The 25,645-nt window shown below is 36.4% G+C and overlaps 1 protein-coding gene across 3 annotated transcripts; it reads left to right on the top strand.

Moving 5' to 3' along the window:
- Nucleotides 1–2,464: 2,464 nt before the first annotated feature.
- Nucleotides 2,465–25,645, top strand: LOC134542696 (aprataxin). Of its 3 annotated transcripts, none has more exons than XM_063387182.1 (5): nucleotides 2,465–2,624; nucleotides 9,528–9,686; nucleotides 18,776–18,915; nucleotides 19,299–19,432; nucleotides 25,314–25,645. In XM_063387182.1, the coding sequence occupies exons 2-5, from the start codon at nucleotides 9,531–9,533 to the stop codon at nucleotides 25,472–25,474; spliced, it is 591 nt and encodes a 196-aa protein (XP_063243252.1). In that variant the 5' UTR covers nucleotides 2,465–2,624; nucleotides 9,528–9,530; the 3' UTR covers nucleotides 25,475–25,645. The 3 variants fall into 3 exon arrangements, with proteins under 3 accessions (XP_063243252.1, XP_063243244.1, XP_063243236.1); XM_063387174.1 differs by lacking the exon at nucleotides 2,465–2,624 and adding an exon at nucleotides 2,629–2,704; XM_063387166.1 differs by lacking the exon at nucleotides 2,465–2,624 and adding an exon at nucleotides 2,651–2,759.

The raw sequence follows: 25,645 nt of genomic DNA, 5'->3' as shown, positions 1-25,645 counted from the left end.
AAACATACTAACTCTAAATTGTAGAAGGGGTTAGTAATGTTAATTTAGCCTTAATAATTAATGTAGGAATTTAGCGCCCTTAAAATCTCTTGCTAACTTGTTAAATTGGAAAATAACGTAATAATGTCAACCCTGGCGCGAGGGACACCGAGCCTCGGCCGGATGCCATGACACAACGGCAGTACAGCGCGACTCATGGACCGGGGTGGACGCACATCCCACGGAGAGACATCATCCATTGTCTGCATTGAACTCACTTTTGGTAATTATAGTCACTTCCTCGAAACCTCTTTTTATTAATCTTTCCGTGCGTACCCGGTCCAAACTTTCGGTCCAGGACTTAATCCGGCCGCGTAAATTTTAAAACCCCCTGCACCACACTTGGTCTGCGGGGTAGTTTTCAGTATACGGCACGGGCCTCCTCCCGAACCACAGAACTTGAATTAAAACCAGTCGCCCTGGCGCTGACAACAACCCGTAAGGGAACTTGGACGAATTTAGCTGCGGTCCGCGCTCCACTACAGTGGACACGAACACCGCCTCGAGACATAGATATACGGGATTGGCCACCTCCAATCGTCCTCAACCCCCTTTGGTGTAACCAGGCTCAGAACCGCCTAGTGCCATGCTAATACGTAACATTTTAGTAATTTTGTGCGACGCATTGAACCTGGGACATCCTTGAATAAACTTGTGCAACGCGCCACCACGTAACATTGTTGTAAACTTGTGCCACGCCTTCATTACGTAACTTTTCAGAATAACTTTGTGTAATTGTGTAACTTATGTATTGTGTGACATCACCCTCTGTACGACGTGGTGTGTAATCCACGGTATTACACCAATCCCACAGTCGCATGAATAAACGACGCACGTCATTTGCCGCCTTAATTCAATGCCTAATCAACTCCCAACCACCACCAAGTAGGGAATCCCTCATATCCCACGCAACACCGCCGACGGTCCTAGTGGGCCACGCAGGGGCAACCGACCCCACGACCCACCTATCGACTAGAAACAGAGCTAGTCTGGCGCCCACCCGGAAACACTACATCGACAACAGCCATTCCTGCTAGGAACCGCAATGGGACTTGAGCCCGAGACCCCGGACGACGGCAAATTAAACATTAAAAACTTTATGCTTGTTGAAAAGAAAGATGCCTGTGATTGAACGTATATTATAATGCCATAAATCTACAGTCAGATATCGTCGTCTGGGAGCGTATGACTGCGACACAAGGAATACCGGTATCAATATAAATTGAGACTCCGTCAGTCATTAGGCGTATATTTTTGTTGGTAAAAGTATATACAGAAGATCTCAAGGGCCTAGCTTAAAATTGTGGATGGTACAAATTGTAAAGAAAGCCTAGGGCTAAAGCTGGAATAAAAAGTTATGTGTGGACAATTCTTAGTTTGATCCCTATGAATTAAAATTTATAATAAAAATCTACCTGCAGTGGTCCATGTTTAGTTAGTGTTTTTTTTTAAGTTCTTATTTTTCAAACTTAAATATTTTCTGTAAAATTGCTGAGTAGAACCTTCACTTTTGTATGTTTATTGTAAAAGAATTTTTTTTTCATTTGAGCATGACGGAAAAAATTATTCAATTCAAACACATTTCGCGCAGGCTACTTCAGTCAAACCGCACACTTTTTTGTTGGAAAAAGTATATACAGAAGATCTCACGGCCTAGCTTAAAATTGTGGATGGTACAAATTGTAAAGAAAGCCTTTGGCTAACGCTGGAATAAAAAGTTATGTGTGGAGAATCCTTAGTTTGAGCCCTATGAATTACAATTTATAATAAAAATCTGGTTGCAGTGGTCCATGTTTAGTAAGTGTTCTTTTTTTAAGTACTAATTTTTCAAACTTAAATGTTTTCTGGTTTATTGCTGAGTAGAACTTTCACTGTTGGAAGCATATTGTAAAACAATTTTTTTCTCGATTGAGAATGAAGAAAAAATTATTCATTTCAGGCACATTTCGCGTCAGCTAGGTACTTCAGTCATTCGGCGCACTTTTTTGTTGGTAAAAGTATATACAGAAGATCTCACGGCCTAGCTAAAAATTGTGGATGGTACAAATTGTACGCTGGAATTATGTTTTGATTTTGGACAATCCTTGGTTTGATCCCTATCAATTAATAAATACTTATTGGTTGGTGAGGTTAATGGGAAGCCTACAACTCACATAGTTTCGGTTCCCTACCACGTTCGTGCACCTTCGGATTTCTCTCAAAAATTGAAATTAAAAAAATCGAAGGATTGGTTAGGTCAGTCACAAAATGCTTGTCTTCATTGGAAACTTCTGATTAAGCGGCTGAAGTGGCGTTAATACCAAAACGAAAAACATCGAATACCTTCGGAAATTCTTGCAGAGAACCGAAACTATGTGAGTTGTAAGCTTCCCGAGGTTAATATTTAGTTAGTATTTTTTTAAAGTACGTTTATTTAAAACAAAAATATTTTCTGGTTAAACAATTTTTTGTACATTGTTTTTTTTACAAATTTAAGTCATTTTTATTCATTTCTGACTTTTTTAATTTAAAAATGTGTCTCTATTATCTTGAGTTAATGTTTGTAAATAGAGGTTTTTAATGTAAAACCATCATGGATTCCTACGGTATGTATTTTGTTGGTGTTGGTCATATACATATGGAACTTGACCAAGGTTAATGTCACCTATAAACGGAAATTTCTCAGGTAGTAATTTAGAAACACAGTTTACAGCACAGAACAGTAATAAGGGTTTTACACGGTAAATACTGAAACGTCTCTAGTTTTTAAAAACGTATTTTTGAAATTTTATTATTACTTCATGGAAAGCCGTGCTGTAAGAATATAACTCAATGTTGTCACAATATTGAAATAAACCTTTTGGTGTATTGTTAATTAAATTATTACCCTAAATAATCTAACTAACCTAGTGTAACCAAACTTTGTAAAATATATCAGTATCATTATGTAATACAGTATAACAGTTGAAATCCTAGTTAATTTAATGGTATGGTAATTTTTTTTTTTAATTTTAGTATCTTATATTACACATACATTACTAGTTTGGTATGTTATTGTTTTTTTAATGCATCATTAATCAAATTTGGCCAAGTACACAATTTTTGCTTTTTTGGTATTGGTTCTTTTTTATGAAATTAATTTTTTTTTATCTGTTATCTGACAAAAACCATTTTTTTACTGCTCATGTTCAGTAATAAAGTTAAGGTATTAAAGACGTATATGTACTCTAATATAGTAGTGCTGAATTACAATACATATTTAACACTTTTACCGAAACCCTAGGCCTCACACCACTAACCGAAACCCCCGGTCTGTCAGACCTCAATATAATATAACCCATGATTCCATTAGGTTTTAATGGTAATTACCCTATATAGTATGAAAAATGGTGTTTATTGAAAGAATAAAACCAATTGAGCCAAAAACTACATTTATTTCGTATGAAAAAAATCATTATAAGATCAAAATATTATGTTTTAGAATGTTCAATGAATTTTCAAATGTTCAAAGAAAATAAAAACATCATCTGATTAGGAGATGACTTCCTTTGCACATTCCAAGCAAAGTTTTCTACTGCACTCCAGACAGCCTTTGAACAAAGTATGCACTTGTAGGCCGTCTTCCTTTTCTTTGCACTTGGGCACGTACTGCAGGTTTTCCTCTTCTCCATTTTGTCACTCGGTCCAGCGTCAGCTTCGTCTCCTTCTCCCTTGCCTCTACGTTCTTCGGCTGGCACGTCATTTCCAAGCACTCTTCTGATGTCTTCTTTCAGGGTTCGTTGAAGGCTTGGAAGAGAGAACCTTTTTTGAAGATGGAGTTTGATGAGCTCAAAACTCAACTGTTTTATGAACTCGAATCGTGTCAGAAGAGAAGAGTTCTTGTAGCTCATGTACAGGATGAACTAATTCACGGAACCAATATTCAGCATTCTGTAGAACATTGCTACTGGCCATCTTCTTGTTCGCCGGCTCGAAGAATAGATAGCACACTTCATGTCCATGATGTCAACTCCACATTTAGTTGCATTATAATGCGCTATTATCTCAGGCTTGCGTTTATTCTCGTTTGTTTCAGTTGAATGATGCATCGATGAAATGAGGATAACAGCTCGGTTTTTCTTTGGCACATAGCTCAGTAAAGTAATTCTGTCTCTAAATCCATACAATGATGAGCCAACTGGACGTACAGGATCTTGTAGAAATACTTCTGGGATAGCCTTCTTGTCTTTTCGTACTGTGCCAACGTAAGTGAGTTTTCTTTTCAGTAACTCATCTACAACTTCAAGTGAGCTAAACCAATTATCTGCAGTAACGTTTTTGTTACTGTTTACGATCGGTTTACAAAGTCTTACTACAGATTGAGTTGGTATGGCAAGGGTTTTTTCTGTCTCACTCAGTCCCACGGAATCAGAACTCTTTCCGGTGTAGATGTAAGCATTTAGAAGATAGGAGGTTTTAGCATCACATAGACACATGACTTTGATTCCATATTTCTTAGCTTTTTTTGGCATAAACACCTTAAACCCGCACCGCCCTCGAAGCGGTACAAGCATCTCATCAATCGTTACCTCAGAAGATACTGAGTACGATATTTTGCAGTTTTCAATGAAATTTCCAAATATTTCAGATATAGGAGCAGCTTTGTCTGTTACTCTTCTTTGATTACGTGTTCTAAAATCATCGAAGCGTAGACACATTAGAAGTATCTCGAATCGTTTGATGGACATAGTCGCTGAATAAATCGGTCTACTGTAAGGATCTTTTGTAAATACAGAAGTTATTTTCTCTTCATTTGAAGATAAAACTGATGATGCCAGCAATAATCCAATTAGAGCGTTGAGCTCCTCAATGTCTGTATCTCTATAGTTGTTTTTTTTAGTCGTAACTGACAAACCAGCTCTTACGGCTTCAAGTTTTATGTTGGTGTTTACCAGGATCATGTTCATAATTACGTCATCAAACAATAGCTGCCATACCTCTTTTTTGCTTGGTTGGTTTCCGAGTGTTCTACCTCGTGCTTGTAATCCAGGTAAGCCCCTAATAATGTTCCTAGCAGGTGTTCTCACATTTCGGGGTGGTGGCTTGTTGGTCCATGCGTTTGGCACTACTAGCTCAGTCTTCTTAGTTCTTTCAATGAAAAAGACTTCTCTTACAGCTTGATTAGCTTGATCCACTATTGGTTCGTTCGAAGCATCCTCTTCTAACGTAATTTCATCTTCTTCCTCAGAACTGTCATCTATAACTTGTCCTTCGCGCCCTGGTAAAATGAAGTCGGGATCTTCGTCGGAGTCATCCACTTCACTTACATTGCTTGTTTCATCGTCAGGGACGTCATTATGCAACAAATCTTGGATAATATCACCAAACCGTGGATCACTAGGGTCCAAACGTCTTCGGGGTCGGTTTTGATTACTACCACCCTGATCCTTATCCATAGTACAAAACAATATCTTAAACACAGATTCAGCCTAAAAATGTTACACACACTACTTTAAATCCTACAACGTAACTAAAAACTAAAAAAAGAAATCAGTTCAAACATAAACAGAAACCCTCGGTCTGTGTGACCGCGCTTCACCACTACACTTACAGAAACCGTCGGTCAGGGAGACCGGTTTGTTTACGATTAGGGCTCAGTCAAGGTCAAGTGCCGCACTCAAACTGAACAAAGGATGTGTCAGCAGTAGGAGGGGAGGGTGGGGGGAAGGTACTAGGGAGGTGGACCCGAGACGTCCCACTAGTGTTGCCAACATTAAGATGTATAATTTCCTTGCGGTCTGTGAGACCGGGGTTTCGGTAAAAGTGTTAAATACATGTGTTTTACAATATACACTAGTTTTGATAGGAGTTTTTATTTGTTTACGATACTGACTGAAATAATATACTAGTATCTGAAATCTCTCTTGCTAAATATTGTGCATGATTTATTTTCCATCATGCACAATATTTAGCAAGAGAGATTTCAGATACTAGTATATTATTTCAGTCAGTATCGTAAACAAATAAAACTCCTATCAAAACTGATAGATCTGATCAAATTCCCAGTAGTTGTATTTTATTCTCTTGTAAAAGTAACAGGGTTCCCGCAGACAAGGAAAATTAGTAAAACAGAAAACTGTAAATTTCAAATGATTCTTCATAATAGGGTAAAAACAGGGAAATTTACAAAATGCTAGTTCCCAAATTGGTGTAATTTTTAACATTTTAATATAAGTGTGTTCTTTCAATGTCTTAAAACTAATGTGTATTTTAATCACAAATTCACGTGTAAGCCAGTCTGTTTTCATCAATGGATAAATGTAAGAAAAAGAATCAGTGAATAAACTCTTTACACATTAAATCTTTTGAAGCACAATCAAATGCCAATAGTTATTCTTATGTTCACAATTAAATATTTATTGTTTCAAATTTTGCTTTACTGCAGTAGTTTTGCATTACAGAATAGTAGCATTGGTTGCATAGCATTGATGGACATAACAGTGGTTGGTTTGGTTTTTTGATAAGCATTTTTAGTTTAATATATTTATCTTGTCTTGCTAGAGTGATTAATGAGACACGGTTGAGGAAAACAAGAAAATCTCAGGGAAATTGTGTTCTGGAGTAAGTGCAATTCCAGATATCACTTTACCAAACTCTGATTTCCTTTCCCACCCTCACCACTTCTTCCTTGCATTCAGTAGATATCTCCTATTTCACCATCTTCAAGTAGCGAGCTATTTTGTTCGCCTCATGCGATACCTTAACGAATGTTCACAAAGCACACGTATATAAATGTTTCCATTATATCGTCCAGCAACCCTGCCATTAGCATCTCACATGAAAACCACCTCATTAAATCACATTGCCTGTCATCAATCCATCAGATTCCATTATTTCTCCTTAACACCTGTTAACAGTGTCTACTGGGAGATGAAAAAGTAAAAAAAAAAAATTTGTAGGAAAGTTCCAAGAGTCTCTAAAAAGGAAAGATTATTCAATGTATTTTTGTCACAAAATAAGCTGCCCTTGATTGAAACTATTTGATTATCTTAAGTTTATAAATGGTAGAGGCAATATTAAGCCATGACAAATTTTACTAATATTTATCAGTTAACATGTGATAGTTAAAAAACAAATGACCATGAATATATATATATATATTTTTTCTGCAATCTAGTAGAGACTGGACTAAACCAACCTCTCTGTTATCTTATTCATACTATAAATAAGGCTAACTGGCCCTTAGCTGACAGATTTTTACCTCAACCCCTCCTCCATCACTACTGTCTCCTATAACTGCTCCAGAAACCTGTCCTCCAAGAACTGAGCATAGGTACAGCCTCACTTCCTGCCTTGCAGTGAAAGTGCGTTAAATATCCCAAACATGTATCGTCACACATCTGCTAGGCTCCAAGAGTCATTGCTCTCCTTAGGATTAAATTTTATTTCATAAAGTAAAAATTAAATGAGGTAAAATAAAGGTTAATATAACTATCAGAGGTAATATATTATTCTCACAGCATGCATTATCCAACCTTCATTAAAATCAGATATGATTGAAAACTTTATACTTTCATTAACAAATAAACAATTCCTGAACTAGCAGTTAAATATTCAGGCAACTACTTGTAATTCTAGTAGGTAATTATTTTACCCTAATTCATTTTAGGATTTATTTTACATTTGCAAACGAAACTAAAGTTAAATATAAATACAGCATGATATAGTTGTAATACTTGTATTATACTTACAATTTATATACCTACCGTAACTTAATCTTAAAAACCTTTTGGCGCTGTGCAAACTTGTTTTGATGAAAATATCAGCTCCACATTGAAAATGGAATCTTGGTCACTTCTAAAAAAATTTTATTTAAAAAAAAAAAAAAAAAAGCATAAACTGTCAATACAAAATATATACCTACTACACGCCCAAGCCAACTGTGATCCCGAGGAGGGGAGTGACGGGAGCGCTAGTGTCGCAGTGAGAGAGGGGTGGGGAATGAGGAGGGGTTGGCAGTAGGGGAATACAGTTAGCTGTGGAAGCAAGGAGTATACACATGCGTTCATAAGTGTACGCAACGATGGCCATGAAGCGCAGTCGTGCAGTAAGAAATGTTGTGATAAGGTGAATGTACAGTTGTATGAAACAGCGAAACACAGTGTCTACGAAGATGTCACAGTGTGTACCAAAGTGTGTCACAGCATCACATCGTACCGTTTGTGTTATAATAATTATTTCACTTAGCACCATATTTAACATACATGTCGGTATACATATGCCTATAATCAAAGAAAATATTGTTTGTGTGATTAATTAATGAAAAAAATGCAAGAAACATTTCAACACAGTTTCGTGCATAGTGCACGTAACAAACGCCCACTCAGCCATTTAGTTCTTCAATTCCTGATATGTTACCATTGGAATATGTGCTGCTGTTGTCCGAAAAGTCCCATTCACTGTCTGAGCTGGACTCGCCAAAGTTAACAACAATTTTCTCAATTTCGTGCTCTATTAGACAGTCACCTGTCGAGTACTCTCTTTTGTATGTTTTACATGTAAAATAGCATTTTGCCATGCTTCCATACCATGTGCGTCTCTGCCTGAGGATGGGAGCAGATAGCAATTCCCGAAACGTCGCTAGTTTCTGTTTTAGAAAACTGTTGTGTTTGTTTCATCTTTTCGTTTGGTCGTGTTTTTGTCTCATTTTGACTGTTGTGCTGAATTGTTTTGGGTTCAATATTTTGTGCTGTCATCATTTGTGGGTTTTTTTTCGTTTCTCTTTTGTTTATTATTTTTTGGAAAACTATTGTGTTTGTTTCGTCTTTTCGTTTTGCTGTGTTTCTGTCTCGTTTCAACTGTTGTGCTGAATTTTTTGGGTTCAGTATTTTTGTGCTGTCATCATTTGTGGTTTTTTTTCGTTCTGTTAGTCCATTTTTCTTTGTTTTTCTTTGTTTGTTGACCATATTCCTGTTGTGGAGTATTGTGTGGCGTTAGATCCTGACAACAGCAATTTTTTTGCTTAATTTGTGTTTTTTGTCATTTGTGTTTTTTTGTAGTTTTCTTCTACAGACATACATGTGCTAAGCAATGGCGTATGTCCAAAAGCTTACATCAAGTCATGCACTCCCATTGCACAAATCTTTCAAAAATAACACGTTATATTACAGTCACGCACGCTTCGAAACCTTGCTCCGCTTTCAAAGGATCCGTGAAATACTTGAACAGCGATACGTATCCGCGCACTGTGTCGTGACTTATGTTAACAACTCTACTTGCCGTCCCACCCGCGACATGACGCGCTTCGACCATTGAGGCGGACTAGGGAATGGGAGGGGACAGTGTGGCGGAAGGGATGACGGCGGAGGGAGGGGTCCGTCTGACCTTGGGTAGTTCACATTTTTCCCGGGACCACAGTTGGCTTGGGCGTGTAGTAGTACCATATAAATCACAGCAGAAACTAAATGGATGTTTATTGTCATGCAGTTGACTACCCTAAAGATATGTCAAATACTTTTTGCTCATTCCAGGTCATGGGAACGAAACGTCCTTCAGATGATGAAAGAACTTTCGGGAAGAAGAAGCCAGCCAGCCCCTGGGCGCTGGGGTTGCTGGAATCAATGAAAGATCCCAAGTTGTTTGTCGAGGATGATGAGCATGTTGTCGTCATCAGGGACAAATATCCAAAGGTAGAAAATAGCAATGATCAAGTCAGGCTTTCATTTACTGGTTTCTAGTTCTTGGGAGCTCAGATTCATAAGTTATGAGAAGCTGTATCTGCTAGAAATATTGTTTTTTCTTGTGACGTATAACCAGTTAGAGAGGTAACTGCAAGGCTGCCACAAATTTAAAGTGTTGATTTATTCTGTAAGGCCCTTAGTCTACCGAGGAAACCAAAACCAAGCGATCAGTCGCCTACGACAAAGCAACCAATCGCGCGACTTATCGTGATGTGACTAATCCATTAAAAGTAATGCTTTTTCGAGTTGTCTCGTCCACCGAGGCGACAACGACTATACCCGAGAGAAAACCAACCGCGCACGACCAAATATGTTGATCGCCAGGCGTTAGTTGCTTACGATTATTCACCATGTGCAGTCTGTTGTGTGTTCCTTTTTCATACTTAAAATGCCACGTTCACTCTCAAAATCAGAATTAAAGTTAAATATCGGTTTTGTGCTGGAAGTAGAGAAGTATCCATGCCTCTATAACTACACTTTATCAGATTATTCCAAACGCGATGCTGTGGATGCTGCATGGGAGGAAATAGCTAAAGCTTCGGAAGACATGTCATGTAAGTAGTGGCCATTAATTTTTGTTTGTTCAAAATGTAATTAACAGTTACGTAAAAAATAGTCATTCAAAATATTTACATTTAACAAGCAAAATTTTGTTAGTTAGAATCATTTTTGAAATAGCTAGGCCTACTATTTCTTGTATAAACAATTTTAACACTTTAAAGCCCAAGCCCGAGTATGTATCGGGCTTAGGTTAAGTAATGAACGGCCCAAGCCCGAGGCACGCTCGGGCTTACACATTTAAATGAACTGATTTGAACTGCCGAATGATTATTGAGCAAAAGCTTTTCGTACTTTTTCTTGGGTCTCTACTGTATATTTTCTTTATATAAGTGCTGCTATCTGTTGGATTTTTAGGAACTTATTGGCCGTAACATATTCCATTTCTTTGTAACTCTTTTTTCTTTCTCTACTAACGTGTTTTGTTCGCTACTGCTATCTGGTATTCCTTTTTGTAACTAAATAGCGGGTGTTTTTTTACTTGCGCTGTAAAATGATTTTCCCGCGAATTTTAGTTGTATTGGCAAGTGGCGGAATATTTCTGTGATGAAAAATGGATGAATATAATAGTGGAGATAAGACAGATGAATTTATTTACGATTCTGCTTCGGATGGCGAAGTGGAAGAGGACGATTCAGATGCAGACCCAGATTTTCATCCTAGCAGCACTGTTGAAGGTAAGATAAATTATTTATTTCATTTCTGCTCTGTAAAGAGTGTAAGCATTTGTACAAAATGTTATTTGTTTAGGAATTGTACGAAATGAGATCTCATAAGTCAGTAAGTAAATAATTTGCATCATATATAATAAATGTAATGTAATAAAATAATTCCAGCAACATAGCTGAACTCTCAATTTTTTCTCTGATACAGTGTCATAGCGTTTGAGCCTATGCCAATATACGCTATGTAATTGGTATTTTGGAAGAAACAATTATTTCACATTATTATAATTACTACAATTTTGTTTCAAGCCTTGATTGAATTAGTGTTAGATATAATTATTATTTTCCAAAAGTATAGGGCTATTTCAGTAGCAATATTTCTTTATTCATATCTTTACTTTAGGCTACATTTATAAAATAAATAACTCCTGCCGATAATTTCTGTTGTAGAAAATGAAAACGACACCATTGTTCACCTGGATATTCCAGGCACATCTGGCACAAACCGGAGTAAAAGAAAACGCAGTCAAGAACCAGGAATGGTCACTGATGCTGAGTTGGGGTGGTCACCTATTGATACTCCCCCACCACTGCCATCATTTCAGGAACACAGTGGTGTCTCAGCACCCCTTGAAGAAACATCCACACCCCTTGACTGCTTTTTGATTTTCTTTCCAGCACCGGTAGTAAAACTAATCAAACACGAGACAAACAAGTATGCAGCTTCAATTGTTGAAAGACAAAGACGTGCAAATAAATTGAAGAAAAATAGCATGTGGAGTTCTTGGGTACCAGCGAAACTGCAAGAAATATATTTATTTTTTGCCATCGTAATTCATATGTGTCTCGTCAAAAAGCCAAGACTACGAGACTACTGGTCAAAATCTGCATTCATATCCACACAGTTTGCACCATCCATCATGAGCCGCAACCGTTTTAGTTCTATTTTGGCAAATCTTCACATAAATGACAATAGAACTTGTATACCCCGGAACGAAGTTGGCCATGATCCCTTACACAAAATTCGGCCTTATTTTGATCACCTTTGTACAGCCTTCTCGTCCAGTTTCATTCCGTATGCCAACCTTACAGTGGATGAAGGCATGTGTGGATTTAGAGGACGCATCATATTCCGCGTGTACATGAAAAACAAACCCGAAAAATATGGTATCAAATTATTTGTGGTATGAGATTCATCAACAGGCTATGTGCTAAAAATGGAAGTCTACACTGGGAAAGGTGCTGCAGATAATAGCATTCTTGAACTTTTGAAAAGAATATTAGCTGATTATTTTGACAAGGGATACACTGTCTATATGGATAGATTTTACAGTTCGCCTGTTTTTGACTATCTATGGCTACGTAAAACTAAAGCTGAAGGCACATGCATGCCAAATCGCAAAGAACTGCCAAAAGATGCTATTGTAAGGAAAAAAATAAAGAAACAAGAAATGGTTTATATGAGAAGAAATCATCTCCTTTGTATAAAATGGAAAGACACGAGAGATGTTTTAGTTTTGTCAACAGCTCATCAAGCAACATGCACTGAGAAAGTTGTTCAAACAAAGGAAGGCCAACAGACTAAATCAAAGCCCGATGCCATACTGGACTACAATCTTCACAAAAATGGAGTAGACAGAAATGATCAGCTAATAGCATATTACCCATTCAAGCGAAAACAGCTAAAGTGGTTGAAAAAATTGTTCTTCCACCTCTTTGTAATGTCTATTGTGAATGCTTTCATCTTGTTCAAGGAGACACGAAGAGCAGACGACAAAAAGCACTGCCATCTTGCAACATTCATGCAAGAGTTGGGAGAAGAATTGGTCAAAAAAGGTGGAGCGGAAAATGAAAATGAAGATGTGGGCAGTGCTTCGAACGCAAACAGGCTTACAGGAAGGCACTTCCCTGACAAAATTCCTCCTACAGAAAAAGAATCTCAGCCGACACGGATTTGTAAAGTCTGTTCAGAAAAAGGAAAAGCAGAAACAGGAAAAGCAACACGAAGAGAAACATGCTGGTGGTGCTCTCAGTGTCAAGTGGCATTGTGTATCCCAGGTTGCTTTAGGCTATACCACACTAAGGGAAATTATGTGAAATAAAAAAAACATGTCTTTTTGGACACGTGAAATTCAGAAGGCATGCAAACAGATGTTGGATCATTGCATGTGTTTTATTATCATCATTCTCGAAGTGTGTTTTGCTGTAAACAGTATTTATAACCCTCCAAGCAGTAATTGATTTTTTTATTGATAGTATCAGTGTTTGAGAGTTTTATTCCACTATATAAATAGGTGTTTTTTACAGTGTAGAAAATTAAATGTAAAATAATTTTATTTGGTGTGAGTTTGATACACTCAAATAGTATTCATTACCCTACAAGTAGTAACTGATAAGGTTTTATATCGAGAACAAAATGTTTCTAGATTATAATATAGTTATTTAAATACATTTTTACAGTGTACAAATTTATGATACATGTAAAATTATTTTTTTTTGAAATTATTATACTTGATCTAAACAGTGTTTGCAATTCGCTAGGCAATTATTTATTTTTATTTTAGAAAGTATCAATTCTAAAGCATTTGATATCTGATATCATTTTCTTACAGTGTAAAAAAATGGCCAATGTAAAATATTTATGTAAGATTTAATTTTTTACAATGTAATAACTGTCTAATTCATATTTATAAGAAAAAGATGTAAATACATTGATATAAATAATTTATTTTATTCTTATATAATAATGTCTGAGTTTTCTATAAATACATAATAAAGCACTTTTTCAAAATAAAATAAAAATATTCTACTATCAAAATACGAGATAAATTCCTTTTTTTATGAAGTATATAGTCTCAAAGATTTGATAGCTGTAAAGATATTTCAATTCTTTCTCAAAATAAAATTTTAAAATTTTAATGAAAACAACAAAAAATGGCTGGGATGTCAGGCCAAAACAATAACATGATAGCTGGGCTTGAAAGTGTTAATCGTTAATAGAATTTAACATACGAAGCATTGTTGCATAAAATGTTGTTGGTTTTGTTAAGAAACAATGTAAACAAATAGTCTCTACTGTTTTTTCATTTATTTGCGAAATGTTATTAACGCAAGGCTTTTTAAACGATGTCTTAAACACAATATCACAAAAAGTAATACTTCCACTGAAACGGTATGGAAGAACGCGGCTTCAAAAAGTAGTACGAGAGATAATCCCTATGGTTTGTTGCTGACATTCTGTCTGAGAATGTCGGTGCCTCTGGAACAGCCTCTACAATTTTCCCGGGAACATTTTCTTCTTCGTCATGGTCATGCAAGTTGTACGTAGGTCGATAAATAATTCCTTCTCTTTTTCTGATAAAATTGTGAAGCACACACACTGCACGAATTATGTTGTTTACGGTTGCTACATTCTTGCTTGATATAGGAGTGGAAAGCACTGCAAATTTGCTGTTCATTCCAAAAGCACATTCAATACTTTTGCGTCCTCTATTGAGTCTGTAGTTGAAAACTCTTTTTCTGTTGTTTAATGCCCTTCTCGGATAGGGACGCAACATATTTTTTCCAATTGGGAACGCTTCGTCCGCGACAAAGTAAAACGGAAATGTTCTTCCACTTCCATCGTTTACTAACTCCTGGTCGTTTGGCAAATTTGGTCCATTTTCCTCTTTCTGTAGCCAACGACCTATTCTTGATGCCTTAAATACGCCTCCATCACTATTCCGATCAGCATGTCCAACTTCGATCACTGTAAAACATGCATCCGCATCACAAGCTGCCATCAAAATAACTGAATGGTATCCTTTATAATTATAGTTTGTTGAGCCGGAATTGGGCAACTTTTGTATACGCACATGCTTACTGTCAAAGGCTCCGATGCAATTTGAAAGATTCCACAGTTCGTAGAAACTGTCAGAAATTTGGAGCCAATCTTCAGTAGTTGGCACTTTCATGTAGGTTGGATGCAGGGCTTTCCATATTGCAGCAGTTGTCTGTGCAACAACGTGGCTAATTGTACTATCCCCTCTTAAAAAATAACCTGCCAAATCAGTGTACTTGCTTCCAGTTGCCAGATACCTGAAATTAGTTATAAGTGGCATTAAAATTACACAAAATGATACATAGTTAAAATAATCAACGTTAAGAAATATTACAGAAAAAAGTTGACAAAAATAGATGGTCACATTACGAGACTATGTTCTGTTCCCAACTAATAATTTTATTACACAGGCAATGAAATATTTTGTTAAATTTTTTATAGAAATAACATTTGTTACTTCTAAATTATTATTCGTCATTTGTAGTTCTACAATATACAACTGTATAAAGTTACAACCATGTATTTATTCTGTTTAGTGGCAAACTGCAAGGAGAGGTGGAAGAACCTGAGAACTGTGTTTGTTCGAAAACAGAAGCTGCTGCCCAGTGGATCATCTACCAAAGCACAGTACTATTTAAATGATGTAATGCAGTTCGTTGTTCCTTATATAAAAGTCCAAATCAATGAGTACGTATGTACTCAGTAATCTACCATCACCTGGTTGTACCTATCAGGAGAATGAAGAGCATTCTGAAATTCAGGATGATGATCCAAGCGAAACACAGGAAGGTTATGGGCCTACAGCTGAGAAGGATGATGCTGGCTGCATGGCTACGAATATCCAGGGGACCCCAAAAACCAAGGTAATGGCGAACATCATGCAAAGTAAAATGGAAACTAAACCCAAAAATAAAGCCAAAGGAAAAACACCCGATGATGTTTTTATGGAATACTTCCTAGAGAAGAAAATAAAACTTTCTGAACAGCCCGACAGAGCTCGCAAGACTTTTTTGTTGAGCTTAGTTCCAGAAGTAGAAGCAATGACTGACTCACTGTTTCGCCAATTTCGCCGCCAGGTATTAGATGCAATAGACAATGTTGACAACATTTCGCGTACTACGACACCAATAATTTCCTCAAGTGGCGCATCTATGTACTCTCAGAATATTGGAAATACGCTAATTCCAACAGTTCGTGCATTTCCCAGGTTTGAAAACTAATACTAATGTGCTATATTTTATGTGGCCCAAAGGTCAAAGATTTTGTGAAAAACATGGCTATACCATGAAACGAACTTAAGTGAAGTTATATTTTAAGTGAACAATGAACAGTTGTGGTGTGTTAAACCTAAAACAATTTGGAACTCACACTGAACCGTTTTGTAATATACACCTATCCCTCACTTAGCACGGCTTCAGATTGTGCGAATTCATTTAGCGCGATTTTTATTTTACTGCCCCAGTCTCAAATAGCACGTCTGTAAACTTCAGTTAGCACGAAATCTTGGCAGGCAAAAAAAAAAAAGTCTAGCACGACGCCACGAAGTCTGTTTCAACTTCTGTGAACATGTGCTGTGGGATACATTTAGCCAAACAAGGGGGGAAGAGAATCGCGCGCAGGTCTGTCTACGCTATCGGCTGTTGTACAAACATCAGCTGTGGCAAGTTGAATTGCGACAGTAATATCTGTTTCACTGTCAGTAAAGGATGGTTTGGAAAGGTACGCAACGTGAGCTGAAGGTCATGCTCAGGCGGGCAAGTCAGCCAGCCGACTGACGATAAAGTACATAACCACGTACCTCCCATTATGCAGTGTCGTGTTTGTCATACAAAGTGCGATGAGAGGCATATAAAGATAAAGGGTGTGACATATTTATAGTTGAGTGTTATTCAACGCATTTATATTACGTAAAGTATATTACTGTACAATTTTGGAACACATTAAATAAATTAGCCTTGCTATTTATGGAAACTAATGCTTCAGAATACACGATTTCGAATAACACGAGCATTTTCAGGAACGAATTAGTAGTGCTAAGTGAGGGATAGGTGTAGTATATAATCATCAGATTTAATGATTGTGGCATAAGAGTTTTCTAAAGTAGGAATAAATAACATTTCTAAATTGGTATCTCCTGCATCAATATAAGTTAATGAGATTTTTTCTCTGCAAACATTGCTTTTGTTCATTGAAGTAATGTAATTAAGTAGATATGCATGTGACGTATCATTTCATGTACTCATTTGATGATAATTTTTTTGGCAACAACGAAAATGTGAAACATTCAGCATCAAAGGAAGAATTTCTGCCATTAAAATGTGTGGACAAAATATTTTTCTCTGCAAATATGGGAAGTTTTTTAATGATTTTCTTTCCAGAGTCAACCATAACAATAGACCTGATAATCTTATTATATTATCGTCACTAATGCCTTAGCATCTATTTCATACAGCAACAATATTTTGTACAATAATAAATGACAACAAATTTGTTACCTTAATGTTATCAGCAGCCTTTCTGAAATTCCAACTGCTTCTCTGTAGTTGGTATCCTTATATGTAATGAAAGGGGCTACGAGCCCTTCAAGCACGCGAAAACTTTCCCTGCTCATCTTGTATGTTTGTTTGAACTTTACACTTTTACAGGATCTTCAAATTCACTAGCAATTTTGTACCATCTCTTTTCGTGCTGTTTTGCAAAATCTGGGTGTACCCAAAATCGTTTCCGTTTCTTGTTTCGTATGTACAAATATCCACTAATTACATCCTCTTCTGATGAAGACATGTTCGCAACTATTCCCAAATAAATTTCCTTGGTGGACAAGGAAGCACGAAACCAATTACACGCAATCGGTCACTCGCAACCAGTTGTCTACGATTGGTTTCCTCGGTGGACGAAGAACCTAACAATAAAAAAAAATTATTAGTTTTGAAACTCTAATTGAAAATCCGGTTTATTGACACACAGTTACTTATAAGTCTAAATGGTATTTCAGTGATAGTTAAAAGCTACTGTTTTGGTTTGGTTATTTTCTAACTACATCTAATCAACCCTCTCTTGATCAGGAGAGCAGAATGTTACAAGAATAAAATTAAGTTCATTTATTTATTTAAATATATCAAAAATTTGAAGATGGATTAGCACAAGACAACACATTTCAGGGGAAAGACTCTGTAATAGCATTGATTGTAATGACTGGTGCAGGTGTAACACAGGGGTGATGGAATGACCGATAATGGGTGTGGGTAACTCAGAAAGAGTGCCAGGTAGGGTAGAAAGGTGATTGCAGCATGCCAGTCCATGGTGAACACAAGGTGGTAAGTGTACTCAGGGTCGTGATGCCACCAGTGGCTGTGACGTCTGCATCAGGATTGTTGCCCGACGAGGATACCCTGGTTATACAACAAAGACATGAACACGAGATGGATGTGCAGTAGGTAGCACAAAGGTGAAGGGCCTAGCGGGCATACACACGCAGGTGTCTCGGTCAAGAGTTGTGAACACAATGCTGCAGCAACCGATGTCACTGCTGGGGGTGGTTATTGCAGGATCAATCCCTCCCCTCTCTCTCGACTGTTTGTCAGCTCGTTGTCACACGATACCCCACTGGCTTTGGACGTTTAACATGCAGTGACATGCCCTAAAGGACTTATTGGACCTGAGGAGACACCATGGGTTGTTGTAAGGAACCATTTCAGCATTTACTGGCGTGATGACAGAAAACCATGGAAAAAACATTCAGGATGGCTAAGCTGGTATTGGAACCTGGTTCCTCTGGAATGAGAATCCAGTATCTTAACACTGCCTCACCTCACACTATGAAATTTGTTTATGATCTATTCATAAACAAACTGCTTGATAAACTATTTCAATTTAAATTATGTAAATGAGTGGTTGTGTGAGCATAATTAAGTAAAACTTTATATCTGTATCTGTGTGTGCATGTGCATATTTCGTAGTCTTTTCTTGAAAGTTTGAATTTATTTATACTGCAGGCAGAATATCACTATCTGGTTCTCCCTAAAGAAGATATACCTACTATGGATAGATTGACCAACAGTCACTTGAATCTCTTGAAGCATATACAAGAAGTTGGTGAACGACTGGCTTCGGTCAACTCGCAGAGAACATTTAAGTGAGTCATTTAGCTGCATCTAGCAAAAAAAATTAATAAATTTCAAGGTACGTGAGTTATAGCTGGGATACAAGTAGCTATGCAGTACCTTTTTTCTTTAATACTATTTGCAGATAATCAAGCAATGGTAGATTAAGACAAATCTTATGTACTAAGGGTACTAGAGTTCTTCCAATTATTATCACATTTAAACACTGGAATCCAAGCGTAGTGGGAGCAATATGAACATTGAAACAATGTACCAGAAACCAAGAAATGAGTGTTAGGTAATTTAAAATGTGCATATATTGTTAACTATGATGTTTTTAGAATGTGAGTGTGTATCATGCCAGATTCAATAATGAGATTATGTGTTAAGATATTAATGTTATATATTGTTCCAGATTGGGATATCATGCAGTACCCAGTATGTCTCACATACACCTACATGTCATTAGTGATGACTTCAACTCTCCTTGGCTGAAGACAAAGAAACATTGGAACTCCTTCACCACAGAGTACTTTGTTCCTTCTGAAAGTGAGTATATTTACCAGCTGTTGGTTGGCCCTTTCATTAGCCATTACCTTGGAATGTGTACTAGGTATTTATTTGTTGAATGATTTGATCTGTTTAACGACATTTGAGTTGGTAAGCACAATACCATTAGAATTGTGTTTAAATTATATGAAATTCAAGTAAGTTGCATTTCAGTAATGATATAGTACAGTAGATTGTGTTGTAGACCACATGTGGCGAGGGCACTGCTTCAATTACAACCCTTGATATAGTCATTGGCGTAGCTGTGTTCATAAAGTTGGGGGGAACAAATAATGATTTTGATGTAATGTAAACCCATTCCCCTCTTACTAAGTGCAAAATAGTGCTTTTTAAGCAGTTTTTAATTCTAACCATTGGATTCATTGATGTTAAAATTATTATTGTTTCCTTAAGATAAAATTTGATGAGTGAAGAAATTACAAATAAAGTTGGGCAGAATAATATTATAAAGTAAAAATATCACGGTCTAGAAAGTTGGGGGGGACAGTCCCCTCCACCCAAAAAATTCAGGGGGACACGTCCCCCCTGTCCCCCCCCGGTTCCTACGCCCCTGGATATAGTTCAAATGTTTATGGGCCCCTGGGCAGTTTGGCCAGTAGAACCACCCTGCTTACCTTTTTTTTTGTGTTACACTAAGTGAAGAATGTATTATACATTGCTTCTTTCAATAGAACATGGCTAAAAATTTTCTAATTACAAAAAATAAATAAATATAGGGCAATTGTAAGTGTTATTTCAGTGCAAGTTAACACTATTAATTCCATCACACTACATATTAATTTTAATATACAATGCTAAACTTGCAAAAAATTCTCAAACAATAATATGAAATCTCATCCCTATATGAGTGCTTATAAAATACGTAAGTGTTCTCTATAATTAATTCTGAATTAATATTTTAGAATATTATTATAAAAATACTTTATAGTAATAGTAAATGTTATTAATTCAAAGACATTGAAAAACATAAAACCACGTTCAGTTACATCCAATAATCGTAATAAATATTAAAAATTTACACAAATTAATTTTATACACCTTATTTGATGAAAAATCATTAATGACGTGCATTTAAGAATAACAATTATTTTTTTACATCCTACTTCAACACTCATTTGTATCACACAATTTAAAAAGTCATATGTTATATATACAATTTAGAAGCACTTCAAATTGTTTTACAACAGGACAGTAATTACTTTGAAACTAAATAACGACATTCAAAATAATCATACTCCCACACCGTATTATATTACTTAAAACTTCAAATTAGAAATGCATGAAAAGGATCTACTAAGCAATAACATTGTTTTACAAACTATTTAGTAGTTCAAAAGTAATAATAACAAATCTGTCTTCCGTGCCTTTTTTAATGCAAAATCGTTTATTACATCTTCGTAGATCAATGACCGAGCCAGATCAGGCCCTTAAGGTAAGCAAGCTGAGCCCACAAATCCTTTCTTGAGACATTGTTGATCGGTGTACATTTTTTATTTCCTTCATTTTGCTGAAGGACCTTTCGGCTTCGGCAACTGTAACCGGAATTGTGCAGAACACTCAAACAGTGATACACACATTTGGAAATAAACTGTCCAGTTTTAGTCCCTGCAGATCGTTCAAAAGCTGGAGTGGTTTCAACTGGCTTGGACCTATATTCGAAACATGAATTAATTGATTTGTGATGTTTAAATTCTTCGGATATCTCTGTGTTTATGTCCTCAGAATATTTTTCACAGTGTCATGCAGATAGTTTCAATGTCATTGATATCCAATTAGTGCCACAAAAATTTAAACATACTGCTTACTTCTCTGGCGACAGAAATTTCAGTCAGTACACTTACAACAGAGACAATAAGTTTGTAAAAAAACACTCACTCTGAATTCCTGTTCAAGTATCTCTTTGTCATTCATTAGAGAAATTTACCCATATTCTTTGATTACATCATGGAAGTATTTTCTTTTCTTCCTTCTTCTCTCCTGAAAATCATTATCGGTCGGAAGACCAGTAGCCTGTTACCACTCACCACTTCTGGCTAATTCAAATTTGGTGATGAGTGGAACATACAGGTTACAGGTCATGAAAAAAGAAGAAATTTATACACAAAAGTTCGATGTATTACCTGTTTTATTTATTTATGTAAAAATTACACTATATTCCGGACAGAATAAATAAATTTAAATATACCTAAAAAAAATATATATAATACACTGAGCCATCGCCCGGCCACGGCCTGCTCGGCCCGCCGCCCGAACGACAGCTCGTCCTGGTGCTTGGACAATGACTGATCTTACAGCCTTCCTTCCCTTTGTGCAGGCAGTGTCCTGGGCTCGCTGACGTAATTCTCAGCCAATCACGGCGCATAGCAACAGAAGATTCCACGAAATGGTTACTTCTGTTCCCACGACGCAGCGATTTTGTCTCTTTCTCACACTCCCGAGACCGTGACTCACACGCCTAGCGTGTGAAACAAAGCCTCGGTCGTGGAAAAAACGAATTAGAATTACGTCAGCACGCCTTCCCACACAAAGAATCTAGCAAAAGAAAATAGATTAGAAAAATAAACTTATGAATTTTAAAAATAAAAACAATAAACCCGGAGAAATATTTTCACAATAACTTCGAAAAAGGAAAAACTTTAAATCTAACCTAAAATATGACAAAAAATGTTTATAACAAATTATTCTTACTGGATTGTATGAGGAAGGCTGTTATCTGGGTTCTTACAAGCCATAGCCTTGGCTACTAGCTTTGCTTTGGCTAGAAGATCCTTCCATTGATCAAGAAGCTGCTTCAGTTGTTCAATCAAACTATTGCTATTTGCAACTTTTACATCAAGAGTTGCATCTCTGGCTTGTAGAACTGTTTCTGAAGTCAATTGTTACAAGAATTTCCAACCAAACTGTAGCAATGAAAATACAATTGAAGGACTTGAGATATTGTGAAATTCCCAGCTGACAAATGCATCTTTGCATTTATTTAGTACACGCTTGATAAGGAGCAAATGTTTAGCAAATGTTTTGACACTGTCTACTCAAGCAGACCATCTTGCTTTAGAAAGGCTGTGCAAGGGTCAACCAACTTCTTTCTGCAGTATTTCCCATCACTGTGGGCTACGAGAAAAGAAATTATAAATTTTTTGTACCGAAAAACGTAATAACTTCTTCACAACACTCAGCAGCATTCACGCCACACAAATTTAGGCGGTGTGCACCTCAATTTGAAAATATGGCAAGCTTATTCAGTTCACAAATGATAACTTGTGCACTATTTTATATGCCAGACATGTTGGCTTTGTTGTTGAATCCCTGTTCCCTGCAGTCAGTTAGTCAGTCAGTCAGTCAGTCAGTCAGTCAAAGGAATTTTTTTGTTTTCCAGCTCACCAATGATCAGATGTGCAATGTCTTGTCCTGTTTTCATTGCTAGATAATAAACTCAAAAATCTCTTCAGTATCCTAAATGACGAATCACGATCTAAATCATTCTTAAGACGAAAATTGTCTGCTCTCAGTATGTGCTGCATCTGGCATTACATCTTCTAGTAATGCAAAATATTGTTTTCTCTCGCTCTCTCTCTCTGCAAATATTGCTTGAAGAACCCTTGCAGTACAAGCCTCAATGAATTCATTCTGTGAATCAGGAAAAAGATAGTGAGTTTGTAGCCTTTTGCCATCTCGTTGAGCTTTCTGTACTTAGGTTGCATTCTTTCTTAGCAGTGTGTCATACTGAGCTAAAAATTCAATAACTCTTAAAAAATTCCCATTATTGGAATCTCCAATCTTGCTAGAAGTGCCCCTAAATGCAAGGCCTCTCTCACCAATTAACAGAACTACAGACCATACCCTGTGAAACAGATCTCTTAAATATTTTACTTCCAAACCAATTTCAGCATCTAATTGATCACGTATGTCAGTTAGTTCCTTGGTTGAATCGGCTTTCTAGTTCTCTCCATTTAATATAGCATTGCTTATGGTGAGCACTCACTTCGTGAGATGGCAATTTTTTATACAGCTTACATCACAGATACTCTTGTTTCCACCCTTCATTACTACACAAAACAGATTTCTGAGATTCAGGGACATCAGAGCTGCAACTAAATAATTTACAAGGAAAACAAAACAGTGACTTGTTCGTTTCACTCCACACAAGCCAATCTCGTAACACTTTTTACCCGTTCTTATGATTAGAAAATAAAACAGTTCTGGGAAAGGCCCTTTTCCCATCATTTGAAAGGCTGTCAAGCATTTTACGAACAATGGTTTCAACAATACTTACATTTAAGTAACTACTCTATAAATTTCCAAGGTCAGAAGACACTTGCCAATCTGATATTGTCGGCATTCAGGTAACTCAATATCATTTTCACATTTTGAAGAAGATAAATTAACTGCTTATCTTACTTTTCAAAACATTACTCTAAGGAACAACAATATTATTTTCGCAATTCTGGAGACATATCAACTGCACTGCCTACTTCTTAGGAAACAATTCTTTCAGGAACAACAAACTCCACTTTTTCAGCACAATCTGGAGTTTTCAGCTGCGACAGTGAATTCACTTTAACTCCAACATCAAACAAGGTTCTACTTCCTCTTTTACTAACCTCTAATTTCTTCCCTCGTTCCTTAAGCTTCACAACTACGAGAATTCAGAATGAAAGAAGACCTTTCTCATAACAACTAGTACTTGTTACGTTGTTACAGCCAACCAATGATGAAATAATAAGTAAAAAATTAGGTCCCTACACATTACAAAAATGTTTTTAATTTCACATCATATCTTGAAAGCAGCACATTGTAGAGAAAAAATGCATTGAACAAAAATTGTTTCAAATATATTTATTAACATTAAAGTTTACCATTAAAACATTTGCACACTGCACTTTATGCACACTCAATGGTTTTCCACGCTACACATTGTGCATCTAAGCTGCTGTTGTGAACTGCTTCCTGGACCTCGGAAAGAGCGTAGAAAAATGAGGTGAGGAAAAAAAGATGAGCACGGTATCACCTCTAAGCACAAGGAAATGGACTGGCACACAGTCTTCTCGTCGTACATAGGGAAACTGTGAGATTTGAGCAGTGACCATGATATCATATGACAGAGAATTAAAGATTAAGGGGTGATACAAGTCCTTTGAATGCTTTTAAGAATATGTACAGGGGTTTACATGCCTAAAAATTGTTCTGAAAACATGTATTTTAGCCATTTTCACTCTTCTAAAAATATGGTTGAAAAACTATATATAGAACCAGAACTACCCATCCACCCTCAGTACTTTCTTAATGCTTTTCGTAAACAGACCCCACTCTGATATCTTGAACAGTTTTCAAATCACATGTTTTTTTTTTACTGAAGCTCTGCACCCCTTGTGTGCCCAGTTAGGCAGGGCCCTTAAATAATATTATTGGTGATGAGGCAAGTAAAAAATAAAACTGTTTTAAGCACTAAGATTATTGAAGAATTTTTAACAGTTGAATTTTTTTAAAAATATTAACTACATACATACTTAATTTACAGGAATTGCCTTGAAGCGGCAATTGTGTGTGGAAAATTTTGCTTGAATCGCAGTTCATTCAGCATATTGCATGTGATTACAAATTTTCAAAAAGTCTCAAGAGTTTTATTAACTGTTTACTGATATTTTACTTCAGCTATAATGATTGATGCCAGCTTGTAGATTAAATAAACCAAAGAAATACAAATAATCAATAAATTAAGTTTTGATGTGCAAAGTTATTAATGGTGAAGAATTTTTTTACAGTCCTGTGGTTGTGTAACTTTCATCAGTGAAGCTATTTAATTAATATTCATTAACTTGTACTAAATATGTTGATTTTATTTGATAAAAATGTGTTTCAGGTGTGATTTCTCAAGTAGAAAAATATAAGAAGTTTGCTCCAGCATCAAAAGAAAAAAGCAAACTGTTATTGGAGAAGCCACTAGCTTGTCATAAGTGCAGCTTCCTTCCTGGGAACATGCCAAAACTCAAGTCACATTTGTTAACACACTTGAAAAAATAAAACATTATTTATTGCCAGGCGTGCAAGTGTTTGTGCCAAGTTCATTATGCAAATGTAATTGGCAACATTTTTTTGTCTCCTCCCATTAATAGCTTGTGGCTGTGAATATTTTTGTATTTTATGGCTTGTAAGAGAAATAAAAACTTCTTGTTTTCAGATTTTTCACTAAAA

Source organism: Bacillus rossius, chromosome 1, assembly GCF_032445375.1.
Source record: "Bacillus rossius redtenbacheri isolate Brsri chromosome 1, Brsri_v3, whole genome shotgun sequence".
NCBI lineage: Eukaryota > Metazoa > Arthropoda > Insecta > Phasmatodea > Bacillidae > Bacillus > Bacillus rossius.
This window is presented reverse-complemented; position numbering and strand designations above follow the sequence as displayed.

Excerpts from the sequence above, each read along its gene's own strand:
- LOC134542696 (XM_063387182.1), top strand. The coding sequence starts at position 9,531 with ATGGGAACGAAACGTCCTTCAGATGATGAAAGAACTTTCGGGAAGAAG. Across the intron at positions 18,916-19,298 it reads AACTCGCAGAGAACATTTAA|ATTGGGATATCATGCAGTAC; the intron begins GTGAGTCATTTA and ends ATATTGTTCCAG. Across the intron at positions 19,433-25,313 it reads GTACTTTGTTCCTTCTGAAA|GTGTGATTTCTCAAGTAGAA; the intron begins GTGAGTATATTT and ends AATGTGTTTCAG.